General features: G+C 39.3%; 1 protein-coding gene across 1 annotated transcript; it reads right to left on the bottom strand.

Annotated features, from left to right (window-relative positions):
- Positions 1-166: 166 nt before the first annotated feature.
- TOX4 (TOX high mobility group box family member 4) lies at positions 167-13,903 on the bottom strand. Its single transcript, XM_043554299.1, has 9 exons — positions 13,634-13,903; positions 13,354-13,422; positions 7,394-7,636; positions 6,299-6,559; positions 5,717-5,947; positions 3,878-3,958; positions 2,753-3,496; positions 1,616-1,779; positions 167-880 (listed from the first exon to the last, which is right to left on the bottom strand). The coding sequence occupies exons 1-9, from the start codon at positions 13,637-13,639 to the stop codon at positions 820-822; spliced, it is 1,860 nt and encodes a 619-aa protein (XP_043410234.1). The 5' UTR covers positions 13,640-13,903; the 3' UTR covers positions 167-819.
- Between the last annotated feature and the right edge of the window lie 6 nt (positions 13,904-13,909).

Here is a 13,909-nt window from a genome sequence, read left to right as displayed (position 1 = left end):
TTTTTTAGCTTATTTCCAAGGAAAATGAGACAAGCACATCTTAGATTAGATTTAACTGAAAACCTAGGGTGTACAGATAATTAGCCTATGTATTATCTAAGTGAAAACATCTCTAACTTATCTTTTAAAAGATATTTTATCAAACTAAGTGAACACAACTTTAGACTTTAGTAAAACCTCTTATATTAAGGATATAGAGTTCTGCCTTTTACACTCAAACTGTGAGGAGGATCATGGACTACAGAAATATTTGTAAAGAGAAATAAATAAGAAACTCCTACACGATGGTATTTTCCCCACAGCCCAATGTGCCTGTTCTGTTGAGAACTTTTCTCAAAGTAATATATATAATAGGTGTGACAGCAATATTCCTGTTTAAGAGGTAACTTCTAATGCAATTTTTTATCCCTTTTAAAATGGATTCTCCTAGGCTCAAAGCTGAGTGTGCTCCCATCATTTTAATAATTGTTTAGGCAAGTCCTATGACAATTACACCAACAAGTTTCCTCAGACAATCCTCCCCCCACCCCCCCACCAGCCCTCCCTATGTTCTGCTTGTTCATATACCCTTCACCCTTTGCTGTTATCACTGCTATGTGTGCTTGTACTTGAAAGTAAAAAGCAATTCCAGATTACAGCAAACTCAATGGCCTTGCTCCATAGTATGGCCCCGGCTGAAGAGACAGGAAAGGGGAGAAGCACGAATGACATCATGGGTTGAGATCAGGCACTACCAGAAGCCCAGCTTGTGTTTTAAAAAGAGACTCTTAGACATGTTCCCAGCAGGTAAGTCTTCACTGGCTTGGAGAACAGGGAGGACTATTTGACAAATACCACTGTGTTTGAATTTCTAGAGGCTACCCAGGCCAAGAAGACATCCCTAAGAGAGAAAAAGAGACACATAAACTCAGATATAGATATATATATATATATATATGTATATTTAAAGATACAGTCATTTTGAACTCTGTCATAAATAACTTCCTGGATAATTTCCTATAGCATTAAGAAGAGATGGTATCACCCAATAGGAATATAAGGGCGGTGGGCCTAAAAGATAGGTTCAGGCAATCCTAATTTACTGAACAGGATTTGACTCAGGAAATACCAATGCTTTGTTTCATGGGTATAGGTAAATCCCAGGAAAACTAGGGAGACGGGCAAAATCTTCAGAACCTCTCCCCTGCTCCCACTCCTGCCACACTTAGCGCTTTATTGTGGTACTTACCACTTACCATTCCTCCTCAAATTCTAATTCCCTGAGAGGTCGGATTTGATCTGAGGAGATACTAAGCTAATATTCACAGTCACTAACAGTTTATTGTGGCGTCATTTTTAAAAGGGCATATGTAACTAAATGTTAAAGAACATCTGTAACAATGTGATATAAGCAAAAAGCGAAAACTGTTAATTATATCATCTTTGTCTACATGGCAAATGTAAGTAAGCTCCTTAAGGCAGGGGAACTTTTCCAGTAGCCTCTACAATCAGACATCTGTATAGCAGTCTAGTCTACTTAAGATCAGGTGATCCTGATTCCATGCTCGGGGTTACCATGTCTAACACAGTTAACTTAGTCATATCCGAATTCTACAAAGGGGAACTATAAGCTCACCTGCAGTGCTTCACCACACATTCATTGCTGCAGTACTCATTGTCCCAGTCCTTACTCACAACAGGAGGATTCTCACAACCGGACCTCACACAGCGAGGCTGGGGTGAGAGTGTCACAGGAGACCCACTCACCAATTCAACATCCATTTGAGAAGGAGACTCCACCTGTGAGAGGAAGAGAGCACCAAAAATGAATTAGATTACTACTTACCTAACCAGCTAGTCAAATGCATTCTGGAACCCAGTGGAGCAGCAGGTATTACAGTCCTTCACATATGGAGGCAGAATTCTAATAGAGGAGTTCCTGGTCTCCCTTTCTTTATGCAGGTTTAGAACTTTGTCAAGCAGACTGACATGAAGATTCTTGATGGAATGCTGGCCACATGCTAGTACTCTTTAATTTCATCTGTCACTGACTTTGTTCCACACTTGAATAATATTCCTTTGAAAATGTCAAAAGTACAATGTGCATAGTGTCTGGGTTACCTCAACTAAGATTGGGAGGACTAAGAGAAGACAAAATGTGGTGCCATTAGAAAAAGGGAGATTCACAGTTTCTGCTGATGGGGGGGGGAATTTTTCTTTAAAATGATTGCTTCCTTAATTGTGGAGCTAGAGTCTCAAAACAGACTCACATTTTATTTAAAATGACTACTGGTGATGTACAAGTTAAAACTAGGGTAAGTGGCACCTGTCTGTGTCTCTTTGGAAAGACTCCATGATATGAACCAATTTTTTTCTAGCTATATCCCCTGTCCATCCTCCCACTTAAAACATCAAGCTAAGCAGGCGAGAGGCAAGAGATATGGAAGAACTTTTATCTCCAAAGTTTAGGATCCTTGGATAGACACCTGCTAACTCTATGCTTAGGCTGTGTTCCCTCTAGTAGAATGGCAGTATGACTTCAACCTAGTTAAGGAGTGGTCTGGGACAGCAGACCCTCCTAAATATTTCTCACAAGAACACTACAGATTGTCGTGGGTAGGACAAGTCACAGTCGCAGGGAACTGCTACAGGATGTCTGTACTCCTGGTTGCCAGGCATTAAATGCTAGTAGCAACCTCCACCTTTATTGGATCAACCGAAATAATTAAACTTTTATACTGGTCTAGAGAAAGACTTAAAAACAGAGGCTCACCTCGGGAACTACATCCGTGATCATCTCACAGATTGTCTCAGGGGAGGTTTCCTCCACTGTATGGGCCTCAGGGCTGTTGTTCATAGGCCGCTCAGGACTGCTTTCCACAGCTGGTGGGACTAAGGTAGTCTGCATTTTCAAAGTGGGTGGAGGCACAATCTTGATCTGCAGAGGAGGTGGCTGCTGCTGTAAATTGATTCGAACTTTCTGAGGTGGAGGCTGTTGCATGGCCTGAAGTGGGGGAGGCTGTTGCAGAATGGTCACTTGCTGCTGAGTGGGGGGCTGAGGCATCTGTTGCAACGGAGGGGGTTGTAGTCGGGGTGGAGGCAGTTGCATAGAAGCTGCAGCTGCTGCCGCTGCCTGCAACACTGACCGAGTGACAATCTGGGCTTGTTGACTGGGCTGGATAGTGGCTGTACTGGTCTGGCCTAGTTGGATCCCCCGGGAGGTCACCACTGTGGCTGGGATAACAGTAACCATCCCTCCTTGAGACATAGTAATAGAAGAGGGCAACATCTGTTTGGTAATAATCAACTTGGTGATATTGGGCTGACCCCCAGCCCCAGAAGATGCCTGATTTGCTACATAGGAGGAAAGAGTGGAGTTAACAACAATGGAAGGGGATAGGGCAGGGGGCTCTGTTGAGGCTGGTGCTGGAGATGCTGGGTCAACAGTAGCCATAGGAGGTGGAGAAGGAGTCTGTGATGGTGGTACTGGATCCAATTCTACTGTTTCCACAGTGGCCTAAAAAAACCCCCCCAAGAAAAGAAAAAAAAAAAAGTCATTTGGAGATTTACTTTGTTCCCTAGAACATATTCACTCTAATCATCTCCCACGAAAAGACACATCACAGATTGATAAGAAAGAAAGAAAAAGAAAGAAGAGAAAAAGAAGAAAGAAAGAAAAAAGAGCAACTGTGGGGAGTAATAGTAAATAAGGGCGAGAAACTCAGAAAGATTTTGGCAAGGTTTATAATGGAAACAACAGAGAACCTGTTCTATACTTTTGAGCTTTTAATACTGCATGGTAGTAACAAGTCACACAGGTTTTTGGTGGTATTTACTTCTTATAACCGCTAATAAATAGCTCCAAAAATCGTTTTATTGGTTTAAATAACCCTCTTACCTGACACTCTTGATTGTCTTTATATGCAGCCAGAGCCTTCAGATACTCTTTCTTGGCAGCTTCAGTTTTCCTTTTATATACCTACAGGAAAGAGAGGCTGTTTAAAAACTCCCCATACTCCTAGAAAAGACCTATAATTCTATATTATTTATCAACGAGTGACAACTCATTTAAATGTTTACAACTCTTTTTAGTGAATACACTTCTGGAAGCTAGTAATCAAAACAACTTCCATGGCAAACTTTCTAGTGACCATGCACCTGAAGGTCAGCCAATCAGCAAATCTTTCCAGAGCAACTATACTTCTAAAGCAACACCAAACCATGCCCAGTTTTATAATAAAAAAAAACCTGATCCAAAAATTATGTAAGATCAGGAGTATGCTTACCCTAACAAGTACATTCTCCCTTAAGGAAAGTGGCAAATTATTTGCAATCATGGCCACAAGAATTCCTCCCATCTTGCATACTTCTTCCATCAAGGGCTGAAACCTACTTTCCCCTCCTTTGAATCTGGGATAGCCCTATGAATTGCTTTGACCATGAGAATGTGGCCTAAGTGAGGGAGACAGACTTTGCTCCTAAGTCAGCCATACTATAAACAAGCCAGCCTAGCCTTTTGAAGGATGAGAGCCTATGTGAATCAGGTTGTCTAAGCTAACAGGTAGCACCAAATTGTCAGATACAGGACAAGGTCACCTTGGCCAGCCACACTAGCTGTCATTTGGCTACAATCACAAGAATGAGCCCAGGCAAGAACATCAGGAAAACCATCTAACCAATTTACAGAATCACAACAAATATTAAACTGCCACTATTTAAAGCTATTACATTTGTGGTTTGTTGAGCAGCAATAGATAACTGTTATAAGTTATAATACATTTTAGCTTTTTGTTTCAATTAAGTAGCAGATTCACTTTGACATAAGACCTGGGGAATGTAGGGTAATGATAATTATAGCCATCTTCAATTTTAAATGTATCTTATGTAGTATAATTTTCATTTATTTTTAAAATCCATATCAAATTTAGAGAGATTATAGTTTTCAAGTTTATACTAAACCAATGTGAAAAATGTAAACTAAACCCTAAATTCAAACTTAGGGTAGTAGATTTTAGAGCTGCAGGTTACCGAGGAATGGCCTAATTTGACAGAAAAAAAAAAGGCTTTAGTAAAATTAGATTTTGTGTTTTTACAAAAATTATTAATTTTTAGATGGGTATTTTGGATTCAGTGGATGGCTGCAACTTCTAAGACAAAGTATGATCTACGAATGCTATAAACAAAGAGCTGATATGAAATAAGAGCATTTAAAAAAGTTTAGAAAGGGGAGCCTGCGTGGCTCAGTTGGTTAAGTGTCTGACTTCAGCTCTCAGCTTGAGTCATGATCTCACAGTTCGTGAGTTCGAGCCCCATGTCGGGCTTTGTGCTGACAGCTCAGAGCCTGGACCCTGCTTCAGATTCTGTATCTTCCTCTCTCTCTGCTCCTCCTCTGCTCATGCTGTCCCTCTCTCAAAAATAAACACACATTAAAAAATTTTAAAGACGGGGCGCCAGGGTGGCGCAGTCGGTTAAGCGTCCGACTTCAGCCAGGTCACGATCTTGCGGTCCGGGAGTTCGAGTCCCGCGTCGGGCTCTGGGCTGATGGCTCAGAGCCTGGAGCCTGTTTCCGATTCTGTGTCTCCCTCTCTCTCTGCCCCTCCCCCGTTCATGCTCTGTCTCTCTCTGTCCCAAATATAAATGTTGAAAAAAAAAAATTTTAAAAAAATTTTTAAAGAAAAAAAGTTTAGAAAAAACTTCTAAAGCATTCACTATCCACTATCCTCCATGTTTTGCTCACCTGTTTTTGTTCCTCTCCAAGACTGTCCCACATGGAGGCCACAATTTTTGAAACCTCCCCAAAAGTGGCATTGGGATTCTGTCCCTTGATGGCAGCCTGTGTGTCACGAAAGAATAAAGCATATGCTGAAACTGGTTTCTGGGGTTCATTAGGATCTTTCTTTTTTCTCTTCTTTGGGGCCTTCTGCTTTTTCCCTGCTTCCACCACAACTGTCTTCTGGCTGGGAATTTGCTGTAGGGAAAAAAAAAGAGAATTACAAGGGGGAAGAAGGAAGGATCATGTCTGGAGAACTGTAAGAAAAGGACTTTTATACGGGGGAACTAACTAGGCACATGGATGTAATTTTCAGAAATGCTAAAAAGAGGCAATAGGATTAAGACATTAGTAAAGTATGTGAGGACCAATTAGAATGGGGATTGGGAAAAGCATTATAAACTGTAGATTGAGAGGCAGGACCCCATACCCAGAAAAGAGCAGAGGAGATGGCAGGGCAGGAGTAAATAATACTGAGTAGGCTCTGTATGCCAAGAGTTTTATCCCAGAATATCATGGCAGATTTGATTTTGGCAGGGAATGCCTCACCCTCCGGAAATCCTCAACACCATCCTCATGAAGTGAACTAGTAGGTGAAGGGGTGGTTGAAAGACGATCCTCAGGTGACTGGGCAGGTGGCAGGATGGTGCCACCCCCTAAGCTCAAACCAAGTTGAGAACTCAGTTCTGACTGATCAATGGTGGTCAACTGGCTATGCCCCATCAAGCCAGATGTCATGTCTGTCATTGGTACATCAATTGTAACAGGTGGGTTGGCACTATACTGAGTTCCTATAGAATGGTCCAAGTCCTGAGAGAAGCAGAAGGACTAATTAAACACTAAATATAAAAAAACACCACTCTTTCCCCCCACTGAATTCAGGACAGTTTATACTCTTGCTTACCCAAACTGTATCATCGTTTAAACACTAAACAAATAATTTGTCTACATATAATAAAGTACAGAAATTATTAAAGTCACTTCTTTGTATTCAAAAGCCTGTTCCAAAATAAAAACTAATCAGAGAAGTCTTAATTTTGGATAATTTAAAGAACAAATAAGTTATTCAGTAATCTGGAGATGGTGATGACACACAGGGTAAAGAAAAACTTCCTCCCTGTACTCTCCTACAATAGTGGCTTTTAAAGTTGCAATACACAGTATTGTAAATAAGGCCAATGTTAGAGATGTACGGCATCAAATATAGTGTGAAGATGTGCTACTGATGAAATGTGCTGGAAGCCCAATACACTGATTTTTAACACATACTAATCCACAATGAATACATTTGGTTCAGACGGTTTTGGAATAAATCTCTCAACATGCTAGCTACCACACTCACATTTTAATCCTGGGCTATGAAGGTAACAATAGAAGGAAAAAAACCTTTTCCCCCCAAAGCCACAATCCTTTTCATATTAGGGTGAACACAGGACGTTTTATAATTTAAAACTAGTTTTCAAGTAAAATTGATTCAAATGATAAATTCCGTTCAAGGGAAATTAAGTCTTTGTTGGTGAGCCTTTAACCACAGAATGAGAACCAAGTAATACCCAAGTGTAGTAGGGAAGAGAGAGTCACTTTTAACTCCCTTAACATCATGCCCATGAGCCTGGGTAAGCTTGATAATGTCTTGCCCCTTACCATGGTCAAGCCCCCACTCAGGAGCCCCCCGCCCTGCTCCATCAAGCCATGGGTCATGCCCACAGGCATGTCCAATGTCTGGACCCCATATTGGGCTGAAAAGCTGCCATCCTGAGAGGAGGAAGGGTCTGCCAGGTCATCAAAGTGGCCAACCACATCTGAGACAGCCAGTGAGGGATCAGAATCCAAGGAGATAGGTGGGATTTCAAATTCCTCATCTCCCAAGCTTGGTGTATGGAATGTCTGTAGGGGGAAAAAGGGAAAAAAAATTAGTGGGAAGAGGAGGAACTGCATACTGCTAAGTGAAGAACATGGATGGGTACTGAAGTTTCTCAGTGTACCTCTTTTCAGCCTGGATCCTATTTTTTATCAGTTTCTTTGGACCTATTTAATTTTGCAAATAAACCTCTCTTCCTCATACCTTTGGTCATATGACATACAAGGCTGCCAGTATAAATCACAGTTTTCAGTTTTTTAATCTGTTTTTATCAATTGTCCTATCATGCTTACGGTTCTAATGAGTGACTCTCTTGGCACCACTAGTCCAAGGACCCAGTCTTTATAAATTGTTTTGCCTGTGACGCCTAAAAGCTCTCAAAAGATTCTAATAGACAGCAGTTGTTTTGCAATTATACACCTGAACTATTAGACCACAGAAATTCAATGTCAACCAGTTATACTTTTGACTGTTGTTTTAGGTTCCTTTGAAGCAAATCCTAAAAGGTACTGTCATGGGAATGATATGCTCTTCTAAAATATCTACACTTAAGAGTTCCATCTTAGAGATCATGATGTTAACAACCAGTTAAGATTCCCATTTGTACAGCATTTTTAGAAAACCCAACAATGCCAAGATAAAGCTAATACTCAGGAGAAAAACCTTCACAAGAGCTACAGCCAAAAGGCAAATTGGTTCTCTAATAGATTCTTAATCTGGCTCTGACAGCCTTTCTGTAAGAGAGGAAGAAAAAGAGTACTCTAGCTGGCTATAAAACTCAATCCCTTCCTCTGAATTCAACTATAGTAGTATACTCTTTTTATACTGAATGGATCCACCATTCAGGGAGCCGACAGGCTAATGTCTGAATGAAAATATATTAAATGCCATGGTTCCTTTTAGACATTAAAAAACTAAATTAGTGACATTTGCAGCAAGAGCATTATAATTGCAAGAGAATTTGGTGTCAGAGAAGGTCTAGGTTCAAGTTCCAGCTTTGCCACTTACTATATGATTTTGAAGGGGTTTTCCTCATCTATAAAATCAGTTGTAATGGCAATCTCCTTATATTGTTATTATAAGAATTAATGGGATTTAGTAACAAAACTTCTATCACATTGCCTTATAATTGCTTAATAACTATTAACCATTGCTATTAACAATATTAATATCCTAATTATTATTAACTTGAGACCTACTAATCAGTTATCATAGATGAATGGAATTTTAGAAACTTTAAATTCTATCAGCCCACACATGGCATAGTAAATATCAACTGATTCTGATCAAATTCAATAGGTACCCACATTTTTTTCATGATTAAACAATGAATTCTTTAAGAGTTCCTCAAGGTTTTTATAGACCCACAAAGGGTCTCAGTAATATCACTATTTATTTTTTTAAGGTTTATTTAAGTAATCTCTACACCCATGTGGGGCTTGAACTCCCAACCCGGAGATCAAGAGTTGCTTGCTCCTCTGACTGAGCCAGCCAGGTGCTACACCATTTTGATTTCAATGAAAACGTTGTTAGAAAAAGTATTTCCAGCTAGTAGAAACTAGGGGGAAAAAAGTATGTCTGTGAAATGCCTAATCTTTCTGAATCTTACTGGTAAACTGAAAACAGTTTCCTAAAAGACAAAAATATGTATATAGCTACATTTCTACATTTTCATTCTCTAAGATCCTTACTATTTTACTTAACATGGTAAAAATTTGGTAGTTGTCTAGGATATAACATGAGAGTGGCACAAGGAACATAGGAGCCGGCAGTTCTTAAGGAAAAACTTAAAATCTAAAACTAAACATTTTTCAGTACACAGCTTACAATTCTTCTTACTGCGTGAAAGTTCTTAACTTACTCTTTCTGAAATTTTAGTTTACGTAGGTTCATGTGACATTTTTCAGGAAGAGGGTACAAAGATTTCTACCAAATTTTCATGTGAACAAAGTTATGGGGATCGGAAAAAGGATCCACAGAAACATACTAAATTAATAGTTGTATAATGGTAGTTTTCAGTTTTTTTATAAGATACAGACTGCTTTAGCAAAGCAAAAGATGCCTATCTTTTCCTGCTTACCAGAACAAATAAAAAGGCAACTCTGCCAAGATGTGAAAATGATACTATTTGTTAAAAAGAACTAAAAATTCATATCCCAAACAAGAGACCAGTGTTCTGCAAAGGACTACCCTTCATAAACCATCTGGACTGCTCTCATGGATAACACTAAAAAACCAGACATGCAGAGATTCCACTGTATTAAATTAACAAGGCATTCTTTCTATGCACCACCCCCTGGAATGTGGAAACAGCTTTTCTATTCAGTATCCATAGCTTTAATGGTTTTTTTTTGGGGGGGGGGTGAGGGGGGCTTTGTTTTGCTTATGTGTTTGTTTCTTCCCTAAATAAGAAAAGTAAAATAATAGCAATGGTCAAGAATACAGAGGGGTAAACCACATGCTAGAATAAACACAAGAGATTCACTTTAAATCTCTTTTACTACCACAAATGACCTTTAACATTACGGGGAAAAAACCAATAATGGATATCTAGTTATTTTATTTTAGTGGGTCTACTACATAACTCACATATAAAACAAAGATACAACTGTAGCAAATATTAAAATAAAAACAAATAATTTCAACACAAAAGGAGAAAACAGGAACATGATGTAGCTACCCTCTCATTCAGCTTTCTCCCTCTGTGTTAAATTTGTGGGTCTTTTTGAGGTAAGAATCAGTTTGGGAATTATAGTTTATAAACAAGGATCCTCAGCTATTTAGAGGACCAAAAAATAAAAACATGATCTCTCTTTTCATATTTCCCCATGCCAAGACACACAACCCACTATTTCTTTAAGTAGTTTGTATAGATTATTCATTTTAAAGAAACTTATTTTAATCCAACACCTATTTACTCATAGATACACTGGCACTATGTATCATTAAAATAATTAATTGTTCTAAAAAGTGCTATAGTAGCGAAAATCTTAACTATTCAGCCTGAAATAATTAAGTGATTCTAATATTATAAGTACTTTTCCTAATTAAAAATAGGTATCTTATATTATTTTTCTCTAAGTGCTCAAAGCCTAGTATCATTATGTAAGAGCCAACCTGAATGAGGGAAACAGATTAAACTCTCTTCAGAGAGTATAACTTTCCTGTCTCAAGCAATATTGTAACAAATGCTAAGCCTTCCTCTCTGGATACTTACTCTTTAGAAATTTTTACTATTATTTCTTATTTTATTGAGGTATAATTTGCATTAAATACACAAATTTAAAGTATATAGCTCAAAGAATTTTTACACATGTAGACATCCAATTAACTACCACCCAGATAAAAATACAGAACATTTCTACCTAAAAGATTTTTTTATGCTCCTTCTGAGTCAATATTCTCTCCTTTCCACAACAGGTACTGTTATTCTGATTTCTATAAACATAGCGTGACACTGTCTATTCTTTATTCATTAAAAAACAAACTTATAGAGTGTCTACTCTTTTATGTCAGGCTTTTTACTCAACAATATATTTTTCATATCACCCAAGGTTCATTTATTCGTAGTTGATGACCTTTTCTATTGCTGTGTAGTATTCCTTTTTACAAATGTATCCATTTATAGACATTTGGGTTGTTTCCGGTGCTTAGCTATTATGACTAAAGTTGCTGTAAACATACATGTTTTTGGTTAATATATGCACTCATTTCTCTCATGTATACCTCAAGGAGTAGAAATAAACTGGGTCACAGGGTAGGTATATGTTTATCTTTAGTAGATACTGCTAGTTTTCCAAAGCGATTGAACCAATTTATACTTACATCAGTAATGATTAAGAGTTATCTACATACTTGCAAAGTCTTGTAATTGTCAGTCTTCTTAATTTTAACCATTCTAGTGGGTGTACAGTCATACTCATGATAATTTTAACTGGCATTTCCCTGGTGAGTGATGACGATGACACTCCTTCATATGCCTAATGGAAATTTGGATACCCTCTTTTGTGAAGTGTGTGTTCAGTCTTTTACCCATTTTTAGGTTGTTTTTTCCTTTTACTCTACATAAGCATTTGATATATTCTGAAAATGATGTGTATTAAAATATGTGTATTAAAATATCTTCTCCCATTCTGTGGTGTGTCTAGTTCATGTCTGAATGATGTCTTGATGAAAAGAAGTTCCTAGTTTCAATGAGGTCCAATTTTCCAGGTTTTTTTATGGTTAGTATTTTTGTGGGCATCTATCTTTTTCTGGCAAGCAAACCATAAATATCACTTTTTCCAAAAAACAATTTAAGTATCACCTAAGTTATATTTGGGGTAGTTCAAAAAAATTTTTAAAGGGGAAGGGAAGGTGAATAAGTAATGAGAACAACTGTTAGCAATGACAGAGACCTATGCTAAAGGAAGATACTGAAATTTAATTATGAGCTTCTTGGCAAAATAGTTTTGTTTTCTTAGTTCTTAAAGTCATAGAAACAAAGGATACACTCAAACCTGGGAAGTTTCTGGTTGCCAGTGTGAAATTTACCACACTCTAAATTTAAATCTGATTCAGAAGAAATTGGCAATGATGCACTTTCATGAGGATGAGGCCAGTGTGAGGTTTACAACACTCCAAATAATGAAATTAAACCACGGAGGTATCATTCAGAAGAAACTGGCAATGAGACTGGAAAGTACCAAGGAGATTTCAGTTTTTTAATTTTTTCTAAATTTGTCGCTCATTTGATTCACTTTCCCCTCCTTAAGAGAATAATAAACAATAATAGCAATAAAGAAATTAAACTAGCAACTATGCCTTGTCAATCTAGTTCTCGTCCATGAAAATATTAAAGTTTACTACAGGATAAGCATATTCAACAGCAATCGAAAAAACTGATGGAAGTGATTCACTTCACTTTTGGGAAAAAAAAATATTAAAATCCTCAAAAAACATTCTGGAAAGCTCAAGACTGCAGTTTTTCAAAGACTGGAAAATTTATTTTTGTCTGTTCCAAATCTTTCTCTTTCACCCTGCCTAAACAAGTGATAGGAACTTATGACAGTATTTTAAGCAAAACTTTTTCACAAATACTAAAAAGCACTTCACCATAACCATTATTTCTACATCACAACATCATAAACTATTATTACAGCCATTCGGCAGCTAGGAAATTTGTGACAAAGGAGTAGTAACCTGCCCGAACTCTGAGTCACCGGCAAACAAACACATGTTGTACTCAACCCCCTTCATGTTTTCTGGCAATTATTTCCTTTCATCTTGTCACTAGCAAAACAAACTTCTAGGTAAACATAACTACTTAAAAAAAAAAAAAATCCCTGAGCAGGAAATTTAAGCGAAATAAACACCCTACAACAGTTTCAAGAATGAACACATGTGCACCAGTTAAGTAAACTCCCTCACCCCGATTTATCTTATTTATTTTCCTCCCGCTGCGATCCCCCAAGATTCTTATTTCTCCCCAATGAAAGGAAACAATTCTACCCTGTCTTCCAATCCAAAATCACTCTGAGATGGGTTAACTCTTTCCAAAGTCCTGCTTTTCTGATGACAGCAGCTTCCCGGGCCTTCCCCTTAGTCTTCATAGGCTCTAGAAGCAGCTGCCACTGTTCTCTGAACACCAATCGCGGTCCCTGGTTCCCAGCCCCCGGGCACCCGCGTCCGCGCACTCCACCCCGCCGCCCAACCCCACCGCTGCCTCAGGCCCTCCCCCACAGCGTCGGCAGCTCGTGCTCACCTCGGCCCCTGACAGGAAGGGGTGCGAGGGCCCTGTGATCGTCAGGTAATTGTCATTTCCTCCGGGAAACTGGAAACCAAAAGAAAGCCGCGGGGATAAGTTAGGGGGAGTAAGGAGTTAGCTTGGAGCGACGGATTCTGTCCCCGACATTCTGACAACACTCCCCAAACCCCGCTCTCTTCTCCCCTCCCGCCAGCCGCCTCTCCACCCGGCTTCCCGCCTCTGCTTCAACCCCGTCGGCCGCGCTCTCTCGCCAGCCTTCTTAATGCTAGGTTCCTACCTCCATCTTCACACAACGGCTACCACCGTCTCAGTCCCCTCATCGCTCCCACCGCCCCCACCGGACTCGGACTGCCGTCACTTCCGCAAGGACGTGCGTCGCTCTCCGTTGATTGGAAGGAGCGCCGTGGGGCTATTGCGAGTCGCGCCGGGAAGGCGGAGCGGACGGAAAGGATAGCTACCGCCCCCTGGATCTTGGTGGGATAATGGCAAGTAGAAGTTTTAGAGGCGTCCCTGGAGGTGCTGTATGGTTATTACAGTCGCACGGACCGAGAGA

This window comes from Prionailurus bengalensis, chromosome B3 (assembly GCF_016509475.1).
Source record: "Prionailurus bengalensis isolate Pbe53 chromosome B3, Fcat_Pben_1.1_paternal_pri, whole genome shotgun sequence".
In the NCBI taxonomy this organism is placed as follows: domain Eukaryota; kingdom Metazoa; phylum Chordata; class Mammalia; order Carnivora; family Felidae; genus Prionailurus; species Prionailurus bengalensis.
This window is presented reverse-complemented; position numbering and strand designations above follow the sequence as displayed.

Coding starts and splice junctions, on each gene's coding strand:
- TOX4 (XM_043554299.1), bottom strand. Junction 7,637..13,353: donor CCTTCCTGTCAGGGGCCGAG/GTGAGCACGAGC, acceptor TTCCCCCTACAG/ACATTCCATACACCAAGCTT. Junction 881..1,615: donor TGTGTGGTGAAGCACTGCAG/GTGAGCTTATAG, acceptor TTTCTCTCTTAG/GGATGTCTTCTTGGCCTGGG.